Raw genomic sequence first — 27,202 nt, forward strand, 5'->3', positions numbered from 1 at the left:
CTTATAGTCCTCTACCAAGTTTGTTCAAATTATGCCCCTGGGGTCAAATTTGACCCTGCCCCGGGGGGTTAAAAAATTGAACATTTGCTTATAAAAGGCCTATTTTGTGCAAACTTTAAAAATCTTCTTGTCCATAACCGTTGGGCCTAGGGCTACCAAATTTTGTATGTAGTGACATCTTATAGTCCTCTATCAAGTTTGTTCAAATTATGCCTCTGGGGTCTAATTTGACCCTGCCCCGGGGGGTCAAAAAATTGAACATTTGCTTATATAAGGCCTATTTTGTGTAAACTTTAAAAATCTTCTTGTCCATAACCATTGGGCCAAGGGCTACCAAATTTGGTATGTAGTGACATCTTATAGTCCTCTACCAAGTCTGTTCAAATTATGCCCCTGTTGTCAAATTTGACCCTGCCCCGGGGGGTCAAAAAATTGAAAGTTTGCTTATATAAGGCCTATTTTGTGAAAACTTTAAAAATCTTCTCGTTCATAACCATTGGGCCTAGGGCTACCAAATTTGGTATGTAGTGACATCTAATAGTCCTCTACCAAGTTTGTTCAAATTATGCCCCTGGGGTCAAATTTGACCCTGCCCTGGGGGGTCAAAAAATCGAAAATTTGCTTATATAAGGCCTATTTTGTGCAAACTTTAAAAAATCTTCTTGTCCATAACTGTATGGCATAGGGCTACCAAATTTGGTATGTAATGACATCTTGTAGTCCTCTACCAAGTTTGTTCAAATTAAGCCCCTGGGATCAAATTTGACCGTTCCCCAGGGGTCAAAAAATTGAACATTTGCTTATATAAGGCCTATTTTGTGTAAACTTTAAAAATCTTCTTGTCCATAACCATTGGGCCTAGGGCTACCAAATTTGGTATGTAGTGACATCTTATAGTCCTCTACCAAGTTTGTTCAAATTATGCCCCTGGGGTCAAATTTGACCCTGCCCCGGGGGGGTCAAAAAATTGAAAATTTGCTTATATAAGGCCTATTTTGTGAAAACTTTAAAAATCTTCTCGTCCATAACCATTGGGCCTAGGGCTACCAAATTTGGTATGTAGTGACATCTAATAGTCCTCTACCAAGTTTGTTCAAATTATGCCCCTGGGGTCAAATTTGACCCTGCCCTGGGGGGTCAAAAAATCGAAAATTTGCGTATATAAGGCCTATTTTGTGCAAACTTTAAAAATCTTCTTGTCCATAACCGTTGGGCCTAGGGCTACCAAATTTGCCATGTAGTGACATCTTATAGTCCTCTACCAAGTTTGTTCAAATTATGCCCCTGGTGTCAAATTTGACCCTGCCCCGGGGGTTAAAAAATTGAAAATTTGCTTATATAAGGCCTATTTTGTGCAAACTTTAAAAATCTTCTTGTCCATAACCATTGGGCCTAGGGCTACCAAATTTGATATGTAGTGACATCTTATAGTCCTCTACCAAGTTTGTTCAAATTATGCCCCTGGGGTCAAATTTGACCCTGCCCCGGGGGGTTAAAAAATTGAACATTTGCTTATAAAAGGCCTATTTTGTGCAAACTTTAAAAATCTTCTTGTCCATAACCGTTGGGCCTAGGGCTACCAAATTTTGTATGTAGTGACATCTTATAGTCCTCTATCAAGTTTGTTCAAATTATGCCTCTGGGGTCTAATTTGACCCTGCCCCGGGGGGTCAAAAAATTGAACATTTGCTTATATAAGGCCTATTTTGTGTAAACTTTAAAAATCTTCTTGTCCATAACCATTGGGCCAAGGGCTACCAAATTTGGTATGTAGTGACATCTTATAGTCCTCTACCAAGTTTGTTCAAATTATGCCCCTGGTGTCAAATTTGACCCTGCCCCGGGGGGTCAAAAAATTGAAAGTTTGCTTATATAAGGCCTATTTTGTGAAAACTTTAAAAATCTTCTCGTTCATAACCATTGGGCCTAGGGCTACCAAATTTGGTATGTAGTGACATCTAATAGTCCTCTACCAAGTTTGTTCAAATTATGCCCCTGGGGTCAAATTTGACCCTGCCCTGGGGGGTCAAAAAATCGAAAATTTGCTTATATAAGGCCTATTTTGTGCAAACTTTAAAAAATCTTCTTGTCCATAACTGTATGGCATAGGGCTACCAAATTTGGTATGTAATGACATCTTATAGTCCTCTACCAAGTTTGTTCAAATTAAGCCCCTGGGATCAAATTTGACCGTTCCCCAGGGGTCAAAAAATTGAACATATGCTTATATTGGGCCCATTTCGTGCAAACTATAAAAATCTTGTCCAAAACCATTTGGCCTATTTCTACCAAATTCGGTAGGTAGTGACATCTAATAGTTCTCTACTTAGTTTCTTCAAATAATGCCCCTAGGAACAAATTTGACCTTGCCCCAGGGGTCACAAAAATGATCATATGCTTAAATAAGGCCTATTTTGTGCAAACTTTAAAAATCTTCTTGTTCTTAATTATAGAGCCTAGGGCTACTAAATTTGGTATGTAGTGATATCTAATAGTCCTCTACCAAATTTGTTCAAATTATTCCCCTGGGCTCAAATTTGACCCGGCCCCAGGGGTCACAAAACTGAACAAATGACGTTTACCAGTGGAGATTACTGCGACCGTTTGGCTGTGACCAACAACAACATCAACATCTTGTAAACATGAGATAAAACCCTGTCATTTAGTGCCATTTTAGGTCAGATGGTGACTGCTTACAAAGGCATTGAAGTAAGAACATGTGTTATGAATGTTTTTCTTATAAACTGAAAAAAGTCGGGTTTTATTTAAATATGTCGAAAGTGACCATACATCCGGATGAAAATATTTTGGATGACATGTTAATTTCATGTCTTTTTTGTAGTGTTAAAACCAGTTTAATAATATATTATTGATTTTAAAAACACAACTTCCATGAACATAATTATTTCAAGAAAAGTCAATATATGATACTGCACGGTAAACTCAAACTTTGTATCCAAGAGAAGGTGTTGAAATTAATGAAGTGCAATGTTCTTAACTATCGTATATGCTGCTTTTTAATAACTAATGATTCATTGTTCCATTTGTGAATCGTGATTGATCATGAATTGTTGAAATGATTGTCAATTGCTCAACAATCCATATATATTTCTGACCATTTTATAATTTTCTTAATATAAGTTATGAATTGATCTTAGAAGTCAAATGTGTTACTTAATTAAATACATTTATAAATATAAAGAAATAATCTTTAGATTATCATAATATTCTCAGGCCTGTTGGTCTTAGGGATGTGTGGGTTGATGAGCAATTTCTCCTTTTATCACAATTATTTCTACCCTACCTGATCATTTCCTTCATATTCCATTTTAATTCAATTGACGTCTGCAACCTCTTTCAAATTGGGAAAGTCCAAAATGTGTTGTTTGGTAAAGGGTTAAAGCATTTTGATTCCTATGGGTCTTGTGAATCTGTTTCAAATCAAATGCGTAGATTTGATCTTCAGCATCTAAAAATATGTGAAATAGAAAGAACGACAATATCTTTTGGAGAGATAAATGTACCTACGTTATAAGCAAAGGACCTGTGCAACAATTCCCGGGTTTTTTGTCTGTTTAGTTAACACGGTAGTAACTTTTTCCATATATAAAAATGCTCACCCTTCCAACTTTAAGCGATCAGTGGGACGAGGGATAGAAAGAGAATGTCACATGCTTGAGTACATTTCAACCCATGCGCATTACACGTTTTTTTGGCAAAGAAAAAACAGTGGAGCGATACAGGGCCATCATGGCCCTCTTGTTGATATCTCAGACGAGTTAGAAAATGGTCCAAATCGGTGAAAAAACATGGCAGCCAGAGGGCAGGGCATTTTTATGTCCCCCACTATAGTAGTGGGGGACAGATTGTTTTTGCCCTGTCTGTTGGTCTGTCTGTTGGTCTGTCTGTTTGCGCCAACTTTAACATTTTGCAATAACTTTTGCTATTTTGAAGATAGCAACTTCATATTTGGCATGCATTTGTATCTCATGAAGCTGCACATTTTGAGTGGTGAAAGGTCAAGGTCAAGGTCATCCTTCAAGGTCAGAGGTCAAATATATGTGGTCAAAATCGCTCATTTTATGAATACTTTTGCAATATTGAAGATAGCAACTTGATATTTGGCATGCATGTGCATCTCATGGAGCTGCACATTTTGAGTGGTGAAAGGTCAAGGTCATCCTTCAAGGTCAGAGGTCAAATATATGTGGCCCAAATTGCTTATTTTATAAATACTTTTGCAATATTGAAGATAGCAACTTGATATTTGGCATGCATGTGCATCTCATGGAGCTGCACATTTTGAGTGGTGAAAGGTCAACGTCAAGGTCATCCTTCAAGGTCAGAGGTCAAATATATGTGGCCCAAATCGCTTATTTTATGAATACTTTTGCAATATTGAAGATAGCAACTTGATATTTGGCATGCATGTGTATCTCATGGAGCTGCACATTTTGAGTGGTGAAAGGTCAAGGTCATCCTTCACAATGTCAAGGTCATCCTAAAAGGTCAAAACATCATATAGGGGGACATTGTGTTTCACAAACACATCTTGTTCTCTATATGTATATAGTGAAAACATGTGAACACTTTAGAAGTCACATTTTTTGCCCAATTTTCATGAAATTTGGTCAGAACATTTGTTTCCTTGATATGAGAGTTGAGTTCGAAAATGGTTCCGGTCAGTTGAATAACATGGCTGTCGGGGGGGGGGGGGGGGGGGGAGGCAGTTTTCTTATATTTATACATAGTAAAAAAAGCTTGTGAACACTATAGAAGTCACAATTTTTGCCCAATCATCATGAAACTTGGTGAAAAGATTGGTTTTATATGTATCACATAATTAATGCCATTAGTATTGCCCTTAGATTGTCCAAATGTTCTTATATTATACAAAATCCTTGTAAACATTCTAGAGGTCACAATTTTGTTTTAGATTTTATGAATCTTGGTCATAATATTTATTTTTGTAAGCAAAGTTTGATCTTTGGTAAGGGCGGTCAACTCAAAATATAGGTCACCTGGTCAAATCTTACAAAAACAAAAACACTTCATATGCCAGAGTTTTGGTTCAATAATGATGAAACTTGACCATGATGTTTGTCTGGACAATATCTAGGTCAAGTTTGACGTTTGGTAAAGATTGAATGAACCGACTCCTCTTAGGTGAGCGAACTAGGGCCATCTTGGCCCTCTTGTTTTTTCGTTGTTTGTGGTTTACGGTGCCTTTAAAAAGAAAGAACTTCAAACTGGTATCATTGCTCAAAAAATAAAAATCAAGTATTGCATTCAGGGTTTTTGTCTGTTGATTTCTTTGTCTGTTCATCCAATGATTAATGATCTGTTTGTCCATCCACAAAAACTAAAATGCCTAGAAAAATACACAACCCATAATTTAAGCACATTTCAAATGTAAGATGACTGCTACTTAATGTAGAATTACTAAAAATACTCAAAATAAGGCAATTTTTTCTACAAGTTATATAATAATGAATGTGAAGGTACAATGTACAACCTTTTGTTTCACCAGATGTAAATTATCTAGTGAATGTTAAAAATCAAGTCTTAATATGTACTGAGTTAAATGGACATTGATTTCATAACTATACATCACAAGTGATCAGAAACATGTAAATGGCAATATAAATATAATGCATTTTTTTAATTAATTTGGGGTTTCACAAGACTGGTAGAGGACTTCTGTAAAAGTTTTGTTGTTTCTGACGTGTTCATTAACATCATAAATTAATTATACATATTAAATGGTTCTTTGATTTTGTTGTTTTAGGTACGTCAGATATGCCGAGATATACCTAGTTCAGCCAACCACAAGATAACAGATGCTGATCTGCAAGACTTTCTCAAAACAATGTCCACTCTACTGGCTGATCCGATACGCTTATTGCAAGATCCCTCAGCAAACGAAGCGCGGAGAAAACTCAGAGATGTATGTTTATGATTGTTGCCATACCAGCGTTTTTAGCTCACATGAGCACATAGTACTTAATGGCTGATCCGATATGCTTATTGCAGGATTCATCTGCAAAAGTAGTTAAGACTGGACTGAGATATCTTATGTATGCATATGCTTTTTGCAATACACGCTTTTGGAGCTGATATTGTTACTACTAGGGGTCCCCTAGCTGATGATTGCGCTGATGATTGCAAATATTGTCAAAACAGCATTGATGGCAATTAGCGAGCAGGGACCCACAAGTGCACCGCTTAATTGCTCTTATCGACAAATATCGACAACACTTTCATGATTCAGTGCACATTTACCTCAAGTCTTGCTGTCAACACAGATTGTCAGATTATGCTTCATTATTACTCTGGCTTCGTTATTACTCTGGTTGTTTTAATAAAAGTTTAATTATCATGACGGTCAGTCTTCCCTGAAAATTTGAAATCCAAGAAATTACGTGTCAACGAATTAGTTGTTTTTTATTAAACCACAAAATATCATACCGACGAATTTCTATACGTTTACAGTATCATGCAACGTTATATCAGGCATATATCCATTCAGCGGTAAGATAAATTACATAAACATCACTAATTCTGCACGTAACAGTTTCAAATGTACGTTATTGTCTGATAGTTTGAATTAAGAGATGGGGTTATTTTAAATGCAAATATTGAGTGTGTGTTGTGTAAAATGTATTGAGATAAAGCACCATTTTTGATAGAATTTAAGAAATACTCCCAGTTAAATTCCATTATTAATTTAGTACCACAAATTATTGGCAACAACCTTTTAAATGCAGAAATATTGTACTAGGTTTTATTAAAACCAAAGAACAACTTGAGGACAACTTGATCATGGTGAGCTATCAGGAAACCATGATTTAGGCAAACTGCTCTTGTGTTTGTTTGTCTATCTGACAATTTGTTCTTAGAACAAGGCATCTTCTAAATACCTCATGGGATTTTGAAAAAAAAAATAACCCAACTGCGACTTGGATAGTCCATTATGTTAAAATCTTCTCTTTTTTTTTTGATAAACTACATTACTGGACTTTAAAAGCACTTATAGAAATGAAATTATAAATTCAAGCATTCTACTCTGAAATGACAAGGCCCAAAGGTGTAAAATGTTCTTTGTAACATTTGATTTTAGTTGTCTTAAACATTTTATCAAATTGCATGTATGTCCCTAGGGCCTAAATTAGCCACACCCTTTAGAGATTTCAATGCCTGTAGTTTAGCATGCTCGTCTCTCAGACCAATTCACATTTTGTGGTCAAAGGTAGAATGTGAGCATGATTCATCTGTAACACTAGTATTGAATTTGCAAATTTACAAATAACCAAAAATGTTCACTATGTGGAAATGGCATGTTAAATAAATAAGAATTTTAACTTACTTTGCGTATACCATAACTTAATCCCCCTTTCCACCCCTCTTTCAAAGATGGAGTGATATAGATTGGCCACGTCTGTCTGTCATTCTGTCTCTCAGACAAATTTGTCACAGCTATATCTCTGAAACTATAGAAGATATCAACATGAAACTTCATGGGTGTATCAATATCAATGAGCAGAAGCTCTGTGCATAAGAACCATTAACGTTCCTTATATTAAATAAGAGGTATTGCACTTTGTTGTTTTCGTATGATGTAATTTTTTAGGGCTATTTCTCATAAACTATTAAAAATATCAACATGAAACTTCATGGGTGTATGCAGGGGTTTTTATCTGATTTTGGGGAAATGGCCTGGCCTTTTTTGAGGGAAAAATTATCGCGCGAAACGCAGGATTTTGGGGGAAAAAATCACACAAAACGTCGATTTTTGGGGAAAATAAGGAAAGTCTTAAATAATCAATTCAGCATATTTTACTGTTTTTAAAACAAAATCAAGGAAACAGAAAATTTTATTAAGCAATATTTAACCAGGTTTTCCGAAGGAAAAAACTGGTTATTAGATTGGCGAATGCGGGCGGGCTGGCTGGCGGGCTGGCTGGCTGGCGGGCTGGCGGAATAAGCTTGTCCGGGCCATAACTATGTCGTTCATTGTCAGATTTTAAAATCATTTGGCACATTTGTTCACCATCATTGGACGGTGTGTCGCGCGAAATAATTACGTCGATATCTCCAAGGTCAAGGTCACACTTTGAGTTCAAAGGTCAAAAATGGCCATAAATGAGCTTGTCCGAGCCATAACTATGTCGTTCATCGTCAGATTTTAAAATCATTTGGCACATTTGTTCACCATCATTGGACGGTGTGCCGCGCGAAATAATTACGTCGATATCTCCAAGGTCAAGGTCACACTTTGAGTTCAAAGGTCAAAAATGGCCATAAATGAGCTTGTCCTGGCCATAACTATGTCATTCATTGTGAGATTTTAAAATCATTTGGCACATTTGTTCACCATCATGGGACGGTGTGTCCCACGAAAGAATCACGTCAATATCTCCAATGTCAAGGTCGCCACGACTAAAAATAGATTTAAAAAAAAAAAAAAACTTACAAAGGGGGTTAATTTTTTTTGGTCATTTCAAAAGTTCAGTTTGAGTTTTCTCCCTTTATCAGATTTTTTTTTCACAATGAAAACCTGGTTTTGTGACAATTTTGTCCCTTGTTGTCTATTTTCTACACTGGATCAGGTTAACTTATATATTTAAAGGTTTAAAAAAAAAAAAAAATTTTTTTTTTTTTTGGAGGGGAAAATGAAATCTAGGGGAAAATTCACCAGCTGAGGGGAACAAAAAATCGGAGGGGAAAGGGCCGATTTTTGGCGGGTCACAAAGAAGGAAAAAAAAACCTGGTATGAATATCAATGAAGAGAATGGCAATGCCTAAACACAACAATCTTTATTAGCAGTTCTGCACCAGTCAATAAACACTTTGTTTCAAGATACTTTTGAGCATTAAATCATAATAATGACACACACACACACAAAGATTATTTATTTTATGCTTTCCGGTGGTTTATAGAGAAATATCAATGAAATAAAACTGTTCTTTCACTGTTTTAAACAGTGAAAAATATCAATATTTTTCACTGTTTTACTGTGAAATGACGTCATTTTTTCGACGAAATGACGTCATAAATCAAGCGAAATTATCCAGTTAAACTCTTTTACAATGTAAATTAATGATGAAAATAGCATAAAATAAAAAGAAAATTTGTTGGATTTGATAGAATATCTATTTTAATTCACTCGTGATCATAAAAAATACATGTTTTCACTCGTGGCTGCGCCACTAGTAAAAATATTATTTTATATGATCACGCGTTTAATAAAATCGATATTCCATCGAATCCAACAAATATCCTCTATATAATACACTGCTGGAAGATGATACAAGCTATATCAATACAAAAAATGCAAAGTGTTATTCAGTGTTATTCAGATTTATAATAAATTCTTTGATTTTAGTTTCAGAATGATAAAGTTTCACTAAGCAAACTCGGTTTGATGTTTAAAGATGCGAATGAGGTCGGGGAATGTTTTTCAAAGAAAATGGAAAATGCTATGGCCGAAGTCAAAAGCAAGATCCAGGGTCGGGAACAATGCCTTGAAAGCAAGACACATGTTGCGGAACAACGCCTTGAAAGCGGTATATATAGTATGAAATCAAGAGGTGGAAAAAAACAAGCTATTGTAATAAAAAAAATAGGTGTGAAATATAGCATTAACTCTTTCAAAGATAAAATAAGCATACAAAAAGCATACAAAAATTGATATGGGACCATATAAATGGGTTCTTAACTGTGATAATTTCCAATAAAACATAAACATTCTAATTAATTAAAGAATGAAAAAATTGAGACCGACAAAAAAAAAACTTAGGAATAACAAGTTATTCTAATTAACATATTAATCTACTGTTTTAAAGGTTGGTCTTCTGTTAGAAATTAAATTATCTAATTACTGTGCTAAATATTATCTTCACATAAAAGACTTTGGCTGAAAGAACAATTCAGCATTTTTTAATCAGATTTCTTTAAGGGAAAAACAAAGATGTTTGCTCAGGTGGGTTATCTTAGTTTGGGAGACACTGCATTGATTTATGTTTTATTGTTATTATGCTCCCCCAAAATTTTGGGGGAAGCATATAGTCGCCGCTTCGTCTGTCCGTGCGTTTGTCCGTCCGTCCGTCAGTGCAAATTTTTGTCCGGGCTATTTCTCAGCAATTAATGACCGGAATTTAATTAAACTTTATGGGAAGCTTCACTACCCAGAGGAGATGTGCACATTATCAGCCGGTTCTGGTCGGATGATTTTTCACAGAGTTATGGCCCTTTGAAATTTTCCATTAACTGTACATATAGTGCAATTCTTGTCCGGGCTATTTCTCAGCAACTAATGACTGGAATTCAATGAAACTTTATGGGAAGCTTCACTACCAAGAGGAGATGTGCACATTATCAGCCGGTTCTCGTCGGATGATTTTTACAGAGTTATGGCCCTTTGAAGTTTTCTATAAACTGGACATATAGTGCAATTCTTGTCTGGGCTATTTCTCCCTAACTACTGACTGGAATTCAATGAAGCTTAATGGGAAGCTTCACTACCAAGAGGACATGTGCATATTATCAGCGGGTTCTAGTCAGATGATTTTTCACAGAGTTATGACTCTTTGAAATTTTCCATTAACTGTACATATAGTGCAATTCTTGTCCGGGCTATTTCTCAGCAACTTATGACCCGAATTCAATGAAACTTTATTGGAAGCTTCACTACCAAGAGGACATGTGCATATTATCAGCGGGTTCTAGTCAGATGATTTTTCACAGAGTTATGACCCTTTGAAATTTTCCATTAACTGTACATATAGTGCAATTCTTGTCTGGGCTATTTCTCAGCAGCTTATGACCGGAATTCAATGAAACTTTATTGGAAGCTTCACTACCAAAAGGAGATGTGCATATTATCAGCCAGTTCTGGTAGGATGATTTTTCACAGACTTATGGCCCTTTGAAATTTTCCATTAACTGTACATATAGTGCAATTCTTGTCCGGGCTATTTCTCAGCAACTAATGACTGGAATTCAATGAAACTTTATGGGAAGCTTCACTACCAAGAGGAGATGTGCACATTATCAGCAGTTTCTCGTCGGATGATTTTTACAGAGTTATGGCCCTTTTAAATTTTCTATAAACTGGACATATAGTGCAATTCTTGTCTGGGCTATTTCTCCCCAACTACTGACTGGAATTCAATGAAGCTTTATGGGAAGCTTAACTACCTTGAGGAGATGCGCATGTTATTTGTGGGTTCTGGTTAGATGATTTATTTAGAGAGGTATGGCCATTTAAAGTTTTTAAGTTGCTAAACCATCCATCATAAGTTATGGCCCTCAAGACGTTTCCTTTTATCTGAATATATAGTGCAATATTGTGACAAAAAAATCCTTTGCGGAACATCACCCGTCTCCGACGGTTTCTTGTTATGTACGAAAATACTGTGTTATTTGATACAGATTGTGCATCATAAAGTATGTTATAAAACAAACAAGAGAAATACAAACAATCAATAGTATCAATCAGTATGTTATGTATTGCTAATTATGCCCCCCTTCGAAGAAGAGGTGGTATATTGTTTTGCACATGTTGGTCGGTCGGTCCGTCGGTGCATCCACCAGATGGTTTCCAGATGATTACATAAGAACTCTTAGGCCTAGGATCATGAAACTTCAAAGGTACATTTATCATGACTGGCAGATGACCCCTATTGATTTTCAGGTCACTAGGTCAAGGTCACAGTGACTCGAAATAGTAAAATGGTTTCAGGATGATAACTCAAGAATGCTTACGCCTAGGATCATGAAACTTCATAGGTACATTGATCATGACTGGCAGATGACCACTATTGATTTTCAGGTCTCTAGGTCAAAGGTCAAGGTCACAGTGACTCGAAATAGTAAAAAAAAATCCGCATGATAGCTCAAGAATGCTTACGCCTAGGATCATGAAACTTCATAGGTACATTGATCATGATTGGCAGATGACCCCTATACATTTTCAGGTCACTTGGTCAAAGGTCAAGGTCACAGTGACTTGAAACAGTATAATGGTTTCTTGATGATAACTCAAGAATAATTAGGCCTAGGATCATGAAACTTAATAGGTACATTGATCATGACTGGCAGATGACCCCTATCGATTTTCAGGTCACTTGGTCAAAGGTGAAGGTCACAGTGACTCAAAATAGTAAAATGGTTTCCGGATGATAACTTCAGAATGCTTATGCCTAGGATCATGAAACTTCATAGGTACATTTATCATGACTGGCAGATGACCCCTATAGATTTCCAGGTCACTAGGTCAAAGATCAAGGTCACAGTGACTCGAAACAGTAAAATGGTTTCTGGATGATAACTCAAGAATGCTAACGCCTAGGATCATGAAACTTCATAGGAACATTGATCATGACTGGCAGATGACCCCTATTGATTTTCAGGTCACTAGGTCAAAGGTCAAGGTCACAGTGACTCGAAATAGTAAAATGGTTTCCGGATGATAACTCAAGAATGCTTATGCCTAGGATCATGAAACTTCATTGGTACATTGATCATGACTGGCAGATGACCCCTATTGATTTTCAGGTCACTAGGTCAAAGGTCAAGGTCACAGTGACTTGAAATAGTAAAATTGTTTCCGGATGATAACTCAAGAATGCTTACACCTAGGATCATGAAATTTCATAGGTACATTGATCATGACTGGCAGATGACTCCTATTGATTTTCAGGTCACTTGGTCAAAGGTCAAGGTCACAGTGACTTGAAATAGTAAAATGGTTTCCGGATGATAACTCAAGAATGCATATGCCTAGGATCATGAAACTTCATTGGTACATTGATCATGACTGGCAGATGACCCCTATTGATTTTCAGGTCACTAGGTCAAACGTCAAGGTCACATTGACTCCAAACAGTAAAATGGTTTCCGGATGATAACTCAAGAATGCTTACGCCTAGGATCATGAAACTTCATAGGTACATTGATCCAGACTGGCAGATGACCCCTATTTATTTTCAGGACACTAGGTCGAAGATCAAGGTCACAGTTACTTGAAAAAGTAAAATGGTTTCCTGATGATAACTGAAGAATAATTAGGCCTATGATTATGAAACTTCATAGGTACATTTATCATGACTGGCAGATGACCACTATTGATTTTCAGGTCACTAGGTCAAAGGTCAAGGTCACAGTGACAAAAAATGTATTCACACAATGGCTACAACTGACAGCCCATATGGGGGGCATGCATGTTTTACAAACAGCCCTTGTTTTATTCAACGTCAACCTTTTCATTAGATGTTTCAGAATGTAACAACCCAAATTGCTTGCAAATGTTTCATTCTCATATTAAAAGAAAGCTGAAAAGTGCAAATAAGGCGATTAATAACATGACTGTGTTATCAGATATTTCAGATTTCCAACAACGTTTGATGCAACATTACAATGACACTTCGAGCTATGTGCCGCTTTCTACATTGGACCAAAGTCTTGATAAGCGTTTAATAGACATATACGCAATCCCAAAAATCCACAGAATCGAAATAGAAAAAGATGGGAGAAGGGTTAAAAAGGAACAAGTACTGACATACAAGGAACTCTTTTTCACAGATGATAATGAAAATAAACGTATATACTTACAAGGTGAACCTGGTACTGGAAAATCTACGTTTTCAGCCAATTTAGTTCATGATTGGCGTCATGGAAATCAGCCTTTTTCTGCAGTTCAACGTCAAACTGAAGCGTTTGAAGACTTGTCAACCATTACACAATTTAAATTCCTGTTTTTCATCTCATTGAGAGATGCAAGAGGGCAAAGTGATGTAACGCATATGATAAAGAAGCAGCTGATTGATAAAATATTTTCTGAAGACCAATGCCAGGATGTTTACAAACTTTTCGTACACATAATTAAGACTGAAAAGTGTCTTTTTGTTTTAGAAGGCCTAGATGAATGGGTGTGTCCAGATGGTAGTTACTTAGCTGTACCATCCATGGCTGGATTTCCGATGGAAAATTGCACAGTTCTTATAACATCTCGACCATGGAAACTAGCTGATGAACGTATCAGAAATTCACATATTGATATTCTATTAGAGATAGAGGGTGTTAGCAATTGGTATAAATTTAGTGAAAGGGTATTACGGTGCATAATTGATGAGACCAACGATCTTGCAAATACGATGGAGGAATTTCAGACTTTCATTAGGAAGCGTGGCTTGAGGGCATTATCATCTTCGCCAATACTGCACACACTAGTCATGTGTACATGGATAGACACCATGAGGAAGGAGGAAGATATGAAAGAAGCCTCCAATTGTGCACTATATACTGCTCTGCTTGAAAGTCTTTGTAAAAAAGCTAACAGTACTTCGGGCGATTTTATTTATTCCAACCCTTCTCCAGTGAGGTGTTTTTGTGAAACATCTAACATGCAGCCAAACATTGCACACTTAGAAAAGCTAGCTGAAGCAGCTTGTAAATTGCTGTTCTCTGCTGAAAGAGAATCATCTATTGTTTTCAATAACATTACATTGTCACACTATTTCTCTTGGGAAGATTTTACAGATCATAAGATGTTTGCTCTCAAGGCAGGAATATTAACAAATAGGAAAGATACTAGTTGGACAGGAAGCTCCTACTCGTTCATTGACAAAACTATGCAGGAATTCCTTGCAGCTTATCATATCGCGTGTAATCTCCATGTTATCGATGACATCATTTATTACTATCTTAAACGTAACAAGAGTTTATATCTGGATATATCGCAAGTGTTCATATTCCTGTGTGGGATGAACATTTTTGCTGCAAATAAATTGTCGGGTTTGATGAATGAATGTGACGTTGCTCACAGCAAGTGTTCTTCTGAAGATTCCCGTGAGTTTCAGAGCATAATTGAGTCTGGAATAAAAGAGGCAGCAGCCAACAGGCAAGATGGCATTGGCCTGAAACTCAGTCATTTCAACATAACTGCTGAAAACGTGAGAGAGTTACATCGCATATGGTCTACAAACACATTAAATGTTCTGTCGTTGCATTTAAAAATATTATTTGGCGACCCAGAATTCTGTATTTTGAGTTCACATGGTCCTAGCAAGCCTGAAGCTTGTTATGAGTTAAACCTGTCATCATGCCACAAGCTGAAATCATTGAAACTATCAGGAAATGTCATATGGATGAAAGGTAAAATATATGCTCTATTATTAATATCGTAATGTATTTTGATATAAGCATGTTTGTCCCAAGTATGGTGTTCTTTTGAAGAATTTAATAAAATGTTCAAAAGTTGGGCCAAGGTAACTGGTACGAACAGAGGAAAGTTTCTCCTTAATAATCTTATTTTAAATGAAGATATTTGACGGTTATTTTGTGTAAAGGTAGCTTATTTTCAGAACTCGTGTAAAAAATTAATAAAAGTCAACTGAATTTATTTTAAAGTTGAAAATCTACTTTTTTGATTCCTTGTGTTCATTTTATCAGGCGGTAGAATAGTTTTCATGTCCGCCTTCGAAAAAGAGGGGATTTATTGTTTTATTGGATCTCCGTTGGTCGGTCGGTCAGCAGACAAGTTTGTTTCCGATCAATAACTTGTAGACAGATTGCCATATTGGCTTGATACTTTCCATGTGCATTGGCATTTGCCAGTAGATGACCCCTATTGAAATTGGGGTCACTAGGTTAAAGGTCACTGTCACACTAAACGTGAAAATTGTTTCCGATCAATAAATTGTGAACAGATTGACCAATTTGCCAATGTGCATTGGCCTTTGCCAGTATATGACCCCTATTGAAATTGGGGTCACTAGGACAAAAGTCAAGGTCACTTTCAAACTAAGTGTAAAATCACTTGGATCAAAATCTCATCGACTTATTCACCGATGGGCTTGATACTTCTCATTTGCATAGGCCTTGGAAAGTAGATGATCCATATTGAAATTGGGGTCACTAGGTAAAAGGTCAAGGTCATTGTCACAATAAGTGTGAAAATTGTTTGGATCAATAACTCTTCCACAAATTGACCGATTTGCTTGATACTTCACATGTGCATTGGCACTAGTTCAAAGCCCTGTATATGTCTCTTACCGCAGTACTGTTGTTATTGTTTAAAGATGATGTTTTCTTTAAATAAGATATTGAATATTCATGTGTGGTGGTGTTATTTGAAATTCATATTTAATAAAACTAACAAAACCAACAAATACTGACATAATAAAAGCTGCGCCATGAGCGCATGATACGCCCGTCGTTCGCCAATGAAGTAGTAAGGTAATAAATAACCCTTTGAATCATTTTTTTACTTCAGTTTATTTGTATTTGAATACATGGTTTATTTTATAAGTACATGAGCATGGAAATCACGAAATTTTGACGAACAAAGTCCCATAACTCTGGAACGACAATTCAGAATTCCGTCAAAAACGAAAGGGGATCAGGGTTTATCAATATTAAGATTGTGTTGAAATTTGAAAAAAATCCATCGAAGGATATTTGAGCTACAGTAGGACATTCAATGAAATCACGAAATTTTGACGAACAAAGTCCCATAACTCTGGAACGACAATTCAGAATTCCGTCAAAAACGAAAGGGGATCAGGGTTTATCAATATTAAGATTGTGTTAAAATTTGAAGAAAATCTGTCAAAGGATATTTGACGTAGCGTACGACATTAACAGACGGACGGACGGACGGACGGACAGACAGACGGACGCGGGGTATACCATAATACGTCCCGTCATAGACGGGCGTATAAAAAATCCATCGGGGGATATTTGAGCTACGGTAGGATACATGAACAACAATAACATTTAAGGTCACAGTGACCTTGACCTTAGAATGAATGACCTTGAAATGACCAGTGGTCATCTAAGTGTGCTTGCAAACCTTCATGTCAAGTTTGAAGACTCTATGTCCAAGCATACCAAAGTTATAACAATTTTAACATTTTAACATTTAAGGTCACAGTGAATTGTGTGACCTTGACCTTAGAATGAATGACCTTGAAATGACCAGTGGTCATCTAAGTGTGCTTGCAAACCTTCATGTCAAGTTTGAAGACTCTATGTCCAAGCATACCAAAGTTATAACAATTTTAACATTTTAACATTTAAGGTCACAGTGACCTTGACCTTCAAATGAATGACATTGAAATGACCAGTGGTCATCTTCTAGTACTGGCCAATCTTTATTTCAAGTTTGAAGACTCTAGGTACAAGCATACCAAAGTTATAACATGAAATAAGAACTTTAACATTTTTACATTCAAGGTCACAGTGACCTTGACCTTCAAATGAATGACCTTGAAATGTCCAGGGGTTACTTACTAGTTCTGGCCAACCTTCATGTCAAGTTTCAAGACTCTAGGTCCAAGCATACCAAAGTTATAACAACTTTAACATTTTTACATTCAAGGTCACAGTGACCTTGACCTTCAAATGAATGACCTTGAAATGTCCAGTGGTTACTTACTAGTTCTGGCCAACCTTCATGTCAAGTTTCAAGACTCTAGGTCCAAGCATACCAAAGTTATAACAACTTTAACATTTTTATATAGCTACAGTAGGACATTCAATGAAATCACGAAATTTTGACGAACAAAGTCCCATAACTCTGGAACGACAATTCAGAATTCCGTCAAAAACGAAAGGGGATCAGGGTTTATCAATATTAAGATTGTGTTAAAATTTGAAGAAAATCTGTCAAAGGATATTTGACGTAGCGTACGACATTAACAGACATACGGACGGACAGACGGACGGACGGACAGACGGACGCGGGGTATACCATAATACGTCCCGTCATAGACGGGCGTATAATTACTGGGGAAAAAATGTATAAATGGGTGTTTGTGTGTGTGTGTGTACAATTCCAAATACATAATGAATGAAACTTACATAACCAACACTTACTGAAATACTTTAAGCGAAACAAATCCAATTTAGAAATATGCGCGTAAAGTACGCATTAGCAAACCAACATTCTGCTTAAAATATAAGATACCTAAATAAATATACAAACTTCAGGAAATATGTCTGCTTGTGTATAAGTCTTAGTAACATTTTGGGGAGCATGCTATTGGATCATGGATGTAATAAAAAAACGTGAAGAAATTTTACTTGTTCCATGTACAAAAATCCCCTCTGTCATAAAATAACATGAGAGGATGATCATAAAAGAATATCTATATAGTGTAGCGTTTTCCAAAAGGAGACATTTATAAATATATGTAGATAATGTAGGTAATATTTAAATAGTGAAATAATATAATCAAATATACATGTACTTGTTGAAAACCTTTAAACATTTCATGTTATTTTATGTTAACGTGTGTCTCTATATATAATTATAATTTTAATCCAGCTGTTAACAGATTTTTAATTTCAATTTATTAAAATTAATTTTTAAACTGAAATGAACATGTGTCACTGACAACCAGTTTTTGTTTACAGATACACCCAGTTCAGCAACACCAGAACGTCCGGTCTCGATTATTCTAAACTGTGCAGGCCCACCTCCAGTACTGCCCTCCATAGAAGAAATTGAATTGTACTTTGTCAAATGTTCCTCTACCTGGCTGTGCAGTCTGTTTAGCATGCTGCTGACCCTCGATCATGAGGTGAAATGTAGACTAAGTTGTTGTAAAATAACATCGTGTGTTGAGGCATCAGATGCAGATACAGTAACATTTGCATCATTAAAAACTGGTTTAAACACTACATTGAAAATAAAGATTGGCAGTCCATGTCATTGGGAGGCACTCCATGGTCTTAATATCAAGAGTCTGACTTTGATTTGGGCATTTGAAGCTTTGGAAGTGAATTGTGTGGAGCTATTGTCACAGTCACTATCATCACTCACACAGCTGGAAACACTTAGTATTGAAGCAATAAAGTACAGTCCTGTTTTTTTGGAGGCTCTCCGTGGTCTTCATATCAAGAGTCTGAGTTTGAGTCAGCAGATTTATAGGAGCTGGAACCATGAAAAGACATTGTTGCAGTCACTGTCTTCACTCACACATCTGGAAACACTTAGTATTGAAATGTGTGAAGACAGTCCTGGTCTGTGGGAGGCTCTCCGTGGTCTGAATATCAAGAGTCTGAGTGTTAAGAAGTGTAATTCATTGAATTATGTAGAATTGCGGTCACAGTCATTTTCATCACTCACACATCTGGAAACACTTAGTATTGAAGTGTATAAAGATAGTCCTGGTCTGTGGGAGGCTCTGCATGGTCTGAATATCAAGACTCTGAGTTTGAGTCAGTTGGATTTAAGAATGCCTAGGAACTGGGACCATGAAGAGACAAGGTCCCAGTCACTGTCATCACTCACAAAGCTGGAAACGCTTACAATATGTGTGCCTAAATATATTGACATACAGCTACCTAAATCATTGAAATATTTAAATATATACTGTGGAGCATTGCTTCCATCTGAATTACGTAAACTTGTATACTCTCTGTCTGCATCTGCCCAGACAGTTGAGAGTAGGCTTGAATTCGGTTGTGCAGACCTCACTCAAACTCTTGATGGTTATTATTTAATGATAAAACGCATACACAAAATCTCACCGGAGGAGTATATTGCCATCCAAAAGGAACTGAAGACGCAAAAAAATGTTGCGGTAAAACGATTTCAAATATTCAACCGGAAACATACAACCTATTGGGAAGATGATATTGCCTCGTCTAACTGGTCTGTACATGACATTGGTCGTGTTGATGACTATTATCAGGATGATGATATTGTTAAAGATGATCCATATATAAAATTTATTAGCAGGATGGGTAATGAAATCATCAATCGAATTTCAATGCGACTTCTGATTACTCCAGCCTCAATTATATCATCTTAAATAAAAGTGGCTGTAACACATGATTATAACGTGAACAATTTGCAGTATGCTTGTATGGACAAATTTGGCTAATTTGAATTGCATACAAAGCTTGACGCATTTTGTTATGTTAAACATTAAAAAAGATTGTATAGCAATTTTTTTGACAAGTAGCCCAGGATAATAATTCAGAAACAAACAATTCTAGACTTTTGATTACTGCAGCCTCAAACTCCTGAATCTTAGATAAAAGTAGCTGCAACACATGATTATAATGTGAACAATTGCAGTATCATTGTATGGAGAAATTTGGCTAAATAAGGATAATAGATAATATAATTTGTATAACATATGTAGCTTGATGCACTTGGTTGTGTTAAACATTTAAAAAATAAATAATTGTATAGCAATTGTTTTGTCAAATAGCCCAGTATAGTAATTCCGAATCAAGCAATATTAGAAAAAATATCAAAGAAAACATTCGCAGTCATATTTCAATGACGTAAATGGATCATGAAAAAACTTAAATGATGTCAATTTCATTCCAAATGTTTTAACTGTTTTAATAAGAAAAGCACAAAATGCGTTATAGTTGTATAAGATTTTTATTTTTATGCCCCCTTCGAAGAAGAGGGGGTATATTGCTTTGCACATGTTGGTCGGTCTGTCGGTCTGTCGGTCTGTTGGTCTGTCGGTCTGTCGGTCTGTCGGTCCGTCCACCAGGTGGTTTCCGGATGATAACTCAAGAACGCATACGCCTAGGATCATGAAACTTCATAGGTAGATTGATCATGACTCGCAGATGACCCCTATTGATTTTGAGGTCACTAGGTCAAAGGTCAAGGTCACGGTGACCCGAAATAGTAAAATGGTTTCCGGATGATAACTCAAGAACGCATACGCCTAGGATCATGAAACTTCATGGGTAGATTGATCATGACTCGCAGATGACCCTATTGATTTTGAGGTCACTAGGTCAAAGGTCAAGGTCACAGTGACCCGAAATAGTAAAATGGTTTCCGGATGATAACTCAAGAATGCATACGCCTGGGATCATGAAACTTCATGGGTAGATTAATCATGACTCGCAGATGACCCCTATTGATTTTGAGGTCACTAGGTCAAAGGTCAAGGTCACGGTGACCCGAAATAGTAAAATGGTTTCCTGATGATAACTCAAGAATGCATACGCCTAGGATCATGAAACTTAATGGGTAGATTGATCAAGACTCGCAGATGACCCCTATTGATTTTGAGGTCACTAGGTCAAAGGTCAAGGTCACGGTGACCCGAAATAGTAAAATGGTTTTCGGATGATAACTCAAGAACGCATATGCCTAGGATCATGAAACTTCATAGGTAGATTGATCATGACTCGCAGATGACCCCTATTGATTTTGAGGTCACAAGGTCAAAGGTCAAGGTCACGGTGACCCGAAATAGTAAAATGATTTTCGGATGATAACTCAAGAACGCTTTTGCCTAGGATCATGACACTTCATAGGTACATTGATCGTGACTCGCAGATGACCCCTATTAATTTTCAGGTCACTAGGTCAAAGGTCAAGGTTACAGTGACAAAAAACGTATTCACACAATGGCTGCCACTACAACGGACAGCCCATATGGGGGGCATGCATGTTTTACAAACAGCCCTTGTTAGCTTTTGTAATCAGCATTTGTCCGTTGTTGTTGTGCATCACCAACATTTGCCTTGCTTACACACTAGATGCCAGATTTTGTGTCCAATCTTCATGAACTTGGTAAGATGATTTGTCCCAACGATATTTTGGACAAGTTCGAAAATGGTTCATGTAGGTTGAAAAACATGGCCGCCAGGAAGCAGGGCATTTTTCCTTATATACACATTTATTGTCTGATGATCATGAAACTTGGTCAGAAGATTTGTCCCAATTATATCTTGGACAAGTTTGAAAATGGTTGCAGTTGGTTGAAAAACATGGCCACCAGGGGGCGGAGCATTTTTCCTAATATGGCTATATATGTCTGTAATAAAACCTTGTTAACACTCTTGAAGCCACATTTTTTTGTCCAATCATCATGAAATTTGGCCAGAAGATTTGTCCCAATGATATCTTGGACGAGTTCAAAAATGGTTCCAGTTGGTTAAAAACATGGCCGCCATGGGGGTGGGCATTTTTCCTAATATGGCTATAGTAATGCCTTATTAACACTCTTGAAGCCACATTATTGGTCCAATCTTTACGAAACTTGGTCACACGATTCGTCCCATTGATATCATGGATGAGTTTGAAAATGTTTCCGGTCGGTTGAAAAATATGGCTCCCAGGAGGCGGGGCATTTTTTCTTATATGGCTATAGTAAACCTTGTTAACACTCTAGAGGCCACATTTATTGTCTGATCATCATGCAACTTAGTAAAAAAAAAATTCCCCAATTATATCATGTATGAGTTCGAAAATGGTTCCAGTTGGTTGAAAAACATGGCCACTAGAGGGCGGGGTATTTTTCATAATATGGCTATATATGGTTATTGTAAAACCTTGTTAACACTCTTGAAACCACATTTATTGTCCGATCTTCATGAGACTTGGTCACAAGATTTGTCCCAATGATATCTTGGATGATTTTGGAAATGTTTCCATTTGGTTGAAAAACATGGCTGCCATTGGGCGGGGCATTTTTCCGATATGGCTTTAGTAAAACCATGTTAACAAACTAGAGGCCAAATTTATAGTCTGATCTTCATGAAACTTGTTAATTATGGCTATTTGGGTCCCATTTTGCTTTGTTATGCTTAATATTTACTTAAAACAGTGTATTATGCGAAGATGGAATAAGACATCAATCTTGGAAAAGCTTTGTTAAGAGAAATAATCTGGTTTACAATACAATATGATTCAAATGCATGGCATGGACACAGTTTTACATTGGATGATGTACTGTGTCCATGCATGGCATGGACACAGTTTTCTATTTATGCTTTTATTAGCTCACCTGAGCACAATGTGCTTATGGTGAGCTTTTGTGATCGCTCTTTGCCGGTCGTTCGTTGTGCTTCGCGCAGCGTCATCATTTGCCTTGTTAACACAACATAATTCACATTAAGTGTCCAATCTGCATGACATTTGGTCAGAAGATTCGTTTAAACAATAACTTGGACGAGTTCGAAAATGGTTACGGTTGCTTGAAAATCATGGCCGCCAGTGGATGGGACATTTTTCTTATATGGCTAAATAAATGTATGTCCATTGTGAAACCTTGTTAACACTCTAGAGGCCATATTTATTATCTGATCATGGTGAAACTTAGTCAGAAGATTTGTCCCATTTACATTTTGGACAAGTTCGAAAATGATTCCGGTTGGTTGAAAAACATAACCACTGGGAGACAGGGCATTTTTCCTTATATGGCAATAGTAAAACCTTGTTAAAACTCTAGAGGTCACATTACTTGTCCGATCATCATAAAACTTGGTCAGAAGATTTGTCCCAATCTTGGTCGAGTTTGAAAATGGTTCCAGTTTGTTGAAAAACATTGCCGACATGGAGCAGGGCATTTTTCCTTATATGGCGGTATATGGCTATAGTAAAACCTTGTTAACACTCTTGAAGCCACATTTATCGCCTGATCTTCATGAAACATGGTCACAAGATTTGTCCCTATGATATCTTGGACGATTTTCAAAATGATTCCGGTTGGTTTAAAAACATGGCCCCCAGGGGACTTTGCATTTTCCTTATATGGTTTAAGAAAAACCTTGTTAACACTCTAGAGGCAACATTTATTGTCCAATCATCATGAAACTTGGTCAGAAGATTTGTCCCAATGATATCTTGGACGAGTTTGAAAATAGTTATAGTTTGTTGAAAACCATAGCCGCCACAGGCTGGGCATTTTTCTTATATTGCTATAATAAAAACATGTAAACACTCTAAAATTCACATTTATTGTGCAATCTCAATAACACTTGGTAAGAACATTTTTTAATGCTATCTTAATGGATCAGTACAAAAATAGATCCTGTTTGTTGAAAAACATAGTCGCCAGGGGTCAGGGAATTTATTCTTATATGGCTATAGTAAAACCTTGTTAGCACTCTAAAAGTTACATTTATAGTTCACTCTGCATGAAACTTTTTCAGAATGTTTGTTGTAATGATGTCTTTCACTTTGCACTGAGCAGATCAGATCCTTTGTATCTCAGGTGAGCGACTTTGTCATTATTAGTACTTACTTTAGTAGCAGCTTTTTAGTTTTAAATGCTCTCACTACCTTAAACAGTTCTCATTTAATTCTGCAAAACTTTTATCCTCTCAAATTATTTTTTCAATTTGTGTTAGTTGTTTCTTTGATTGAAATAAACAAATGTATGTGAATACTTAAATTTCAAAGCTGATATAAATATAAGCTTAATCTGTTTATATATATTTTAATTCTCTAATATGTAATTGGCTAAATGTGTATGCACATTTAAACAAAACATTTTAATATTGAGTATTACATAATTAAATTAGGGGTGTTGTGCCAGATGTATATATCAAAGATAATTCAACCGTATCACCGGTAATATGCTATTATGTGGATATGGGGATGTTTAATTTCTTGACTTCAGGTATATTTGAGAATTTTGGTCTATTCAGATGTATTTGGAAATAAAGAATTCATATCAAAAGATGTTGCATAAAGTTTATTTTCATCTTTTCGGCTGTCAATATTATATGGATATACGAAACAATTTAGATAACATTTGGAAATGCGTTCTTAACACGAACACACTAATTTACATGTAGGCAATACTTTTTTGGATATTGTTTTAAATCTTGTTGTTATTTAATTTAAATTATTATGCCCCCCTTCGAAGAAGATATTGCTTTGGACATGTCGGTCGGTCCGTCCGTCCACCAGGTGGTTTCCGGATGATATCTCAAGAACGCTTAGGCCTAGGATCATGAAACTTCATAGGTACATTGATCATGACTCGCAGATGACCCCTATTGATTTTGAGGTCACTAGGTCAAAGGTCAAGGTCACATGTACCCAAAATAGTAAAATGGTTTCCGGATGATAACTCAAGAACGCTTATGCCTAGGATCATGAAACTTGATAGGTAGATTGATCATGACTTGCAGATGACCCCTATTTATATTCAGGTCACTAGGTCAAAGGTCAAGGTCACGGTGACCCAAAATAGTAAAATAGTTTCCGGATGATAACTCAAAAACGCTTATTGCTAGGATCATGAAACTTCATAGGTAGATTGAATATGACTGGCAGCTGACCCCTATTGATTTTCAGGTCACTAGGTCAAAGGTCAAGGTCACGGTGGCCCAAAATAGTAAAATGGTTTCCGGATGATAACTCAAGAACGCTTATGCGTAGGATCATGAAACTTCATAGGTACATTGATCGTGGCTCGCAGATGACCCCTATTGATTTTCAGGTCACTAGGTCAAGGTCACGGTGACCCGAAATAGTAAAATGGTTTCCGGATGATAACTCAAGAACGCTTATTCCTAGGATCATGAAACTTGATAGGTAGTTTGATCATGACTCGCAGTTGACCCCTATTGATTTTCAGGTCACTATATCAAAGGTCAAGGTCACAGTGACACGAAATAGTAAAATGGTTTCCGGATGATAACTCAAGAACGCTTATGGCTACGATCATGAATCTTCATAGGTACATTGATCATGACTCGCGGATGACCCTTATTGATTTTGAGGTCACTAGGTCAAAGGTCAAGGTCATGGTGACCCGAAATAGTAAAATGGTTTCCGGATGATAACTCAAGAACGCTTATGCCTAGGATCATGAAACTTCAAAGGTACATTGATCATGATTCACAGATGACCCCTATTGATTTTCAGGTCACTAGGTCAAAGGTCAAGGTCACGGTGACCCGAAATAGTAGAATGGTTTCCGGATGATAACTGAAGAACACTTATGCCTAGGATCATGAAACTTGATAGGTAGATTGATCATGACTCGCAGATGACCCCTATTGATTTTCAGGTCACTAGGTCAAAGGTCTAGGTCACGGTGACCCGAAAGAGTAAAATGGTTTCTGGATGATAACTCAAGAACACTTATGGCTAGGATCATGAAACTTCATAGGTACATTGATCATGACTCGCAAATGACCCCTATTGATTATCAGATCACTAGGTCAAAGGTCAAGGTCACAGTGACAAAAAACATATTCACACAATGGCTGTCACTACAACGGAGAGCCCATATGGGGGGCATGCATGTTTTACAAACAGCCCTTGTTTGGTTTGTGTTTCTGTTTTATTAAATGTATTGATACTGACGAAAACTTTATATTAAATCAAAATGTGTTAATTAATTCCTGTGAATTTTGCATTTTAGAAGGCCGAATTGTGGTATTCTGTAAATATTACTTTGGGATGGTGCTAAATTTGTAATGTTTATTCCCCAAAAAAGCATGGTGACCTAAATTGTTTAATATTGTTTTATTTTGTGAACATACAGGGAAATTCATTTTAAAAGTTTGGCAAAATTGTATTATATGGAACTGTAATCCTAATTACGTGGCTGAGTTTAAAGAGAAGTATTTTATCAGTTTTATTGGTCATTTATACAATTTATGAAAATCACGATTTCTTAACAATGCTGTTAAATAATGCATTTCACCTTTTATTTGTATTTTTCATTCAACATAAATAAGTGTACTACAAACTACGGAAATAATGTGTAAGTTATAACTTTATACTCGTGATTATGTTTAGTTTGACACAATAAGAAATTAAGCAGTTTTTATACAAAAGTGAATGTTTCGCAACTGTAAATTAAATAAAAACAAGGCTGGTGACCATTATGTCTTTATGCCCCCGGATCGATAGATCGGGGGTTTATTGTTTTTGTCCTGCCTGCCTGTCTGTCTGTCTTTCTGTCTGTCTGTCTGTCTGTCTGTCCCAAAACTTTAACCTTACAGTAAAGTTTTGCAATAACTTTTGAAATATTGAACATAGCAACTTGATATGCATGTGTATCTCATGGAGCTGCACATGTTGAGTGGTGAAAGGCCAAGGTTATCCTTCAAGGTCAAATGTAAAAAAAAGGGCGCATAAGGGGGCATAGTGTTTTTGACAAACACATCTCTTGTTATTTAATTGTTCATATTATATTGTATTTGTATGTTTTATTTGATTTTTTATGTCCCCCACCCACTTTAGTGGGGGACATATAGTTTTTGCCCTGTCTGTCTGTTGGTCTGTTTGCTCCAACTTTAACATTTGCAATAACTTTTTAAATATTCAAGATAGCAACTTGATATTTGGTACCCATGTGTATCGCATGAAGCTGCACATTTTAAGTGGTGAAAGGTCAAGGTCATCCTTCAAGGTCAGAGGTCAAATATATGTGGCAAAAATCGCTCATTTTATGAATACTT

The 27,202-nt window shown here is 36.5% G+C and overlaps 1 protein-coding gene across 1 annotated transcript; it reads left to right on the forward strand.

Annotated features, from left to right (window-relative positions):
• The first annotated feature begins 14,329 nt into the window (after window positions 1-14,329).
• LOC127866220 (uncharacterized) lies at window positions 14,330-20,042 on the forward strand. The gene is made up of 3 exons (XM_052406649.1): window positions 14,330-15,157; window positions 18,422-19,324; window positions 20,029-20,042. The coding sequence occupies exons 1-3, from the start codon at window positions 14,407-14,409 to the stop codon at window positions 20,040-20,042; spliced, it is 1,668 nt and encodes a 555-aa protein (XP_052262609.1). The 5' UTR covers window positions 14,330-14,406.
• The last annotated feature ends 7,160 nt before the right edge of the window (window positions 20,043-27,202 follow it).

Source organism: Dreissena polymorpha, chromosome 2 (genome assembly GCF_020536995.1).
Source record: "Dreissena polymorpha isolate Duluth1 chromosome 2, UMN_Dpol_1.0, whole genome shotgun sequence".
Classification (NCBI taxonomy): Eukaryota; Metazoa; Mollusca; class Bivalvia; order Myida; family Dreissenidae; genus Dreissena; species Dreissena polymorpha.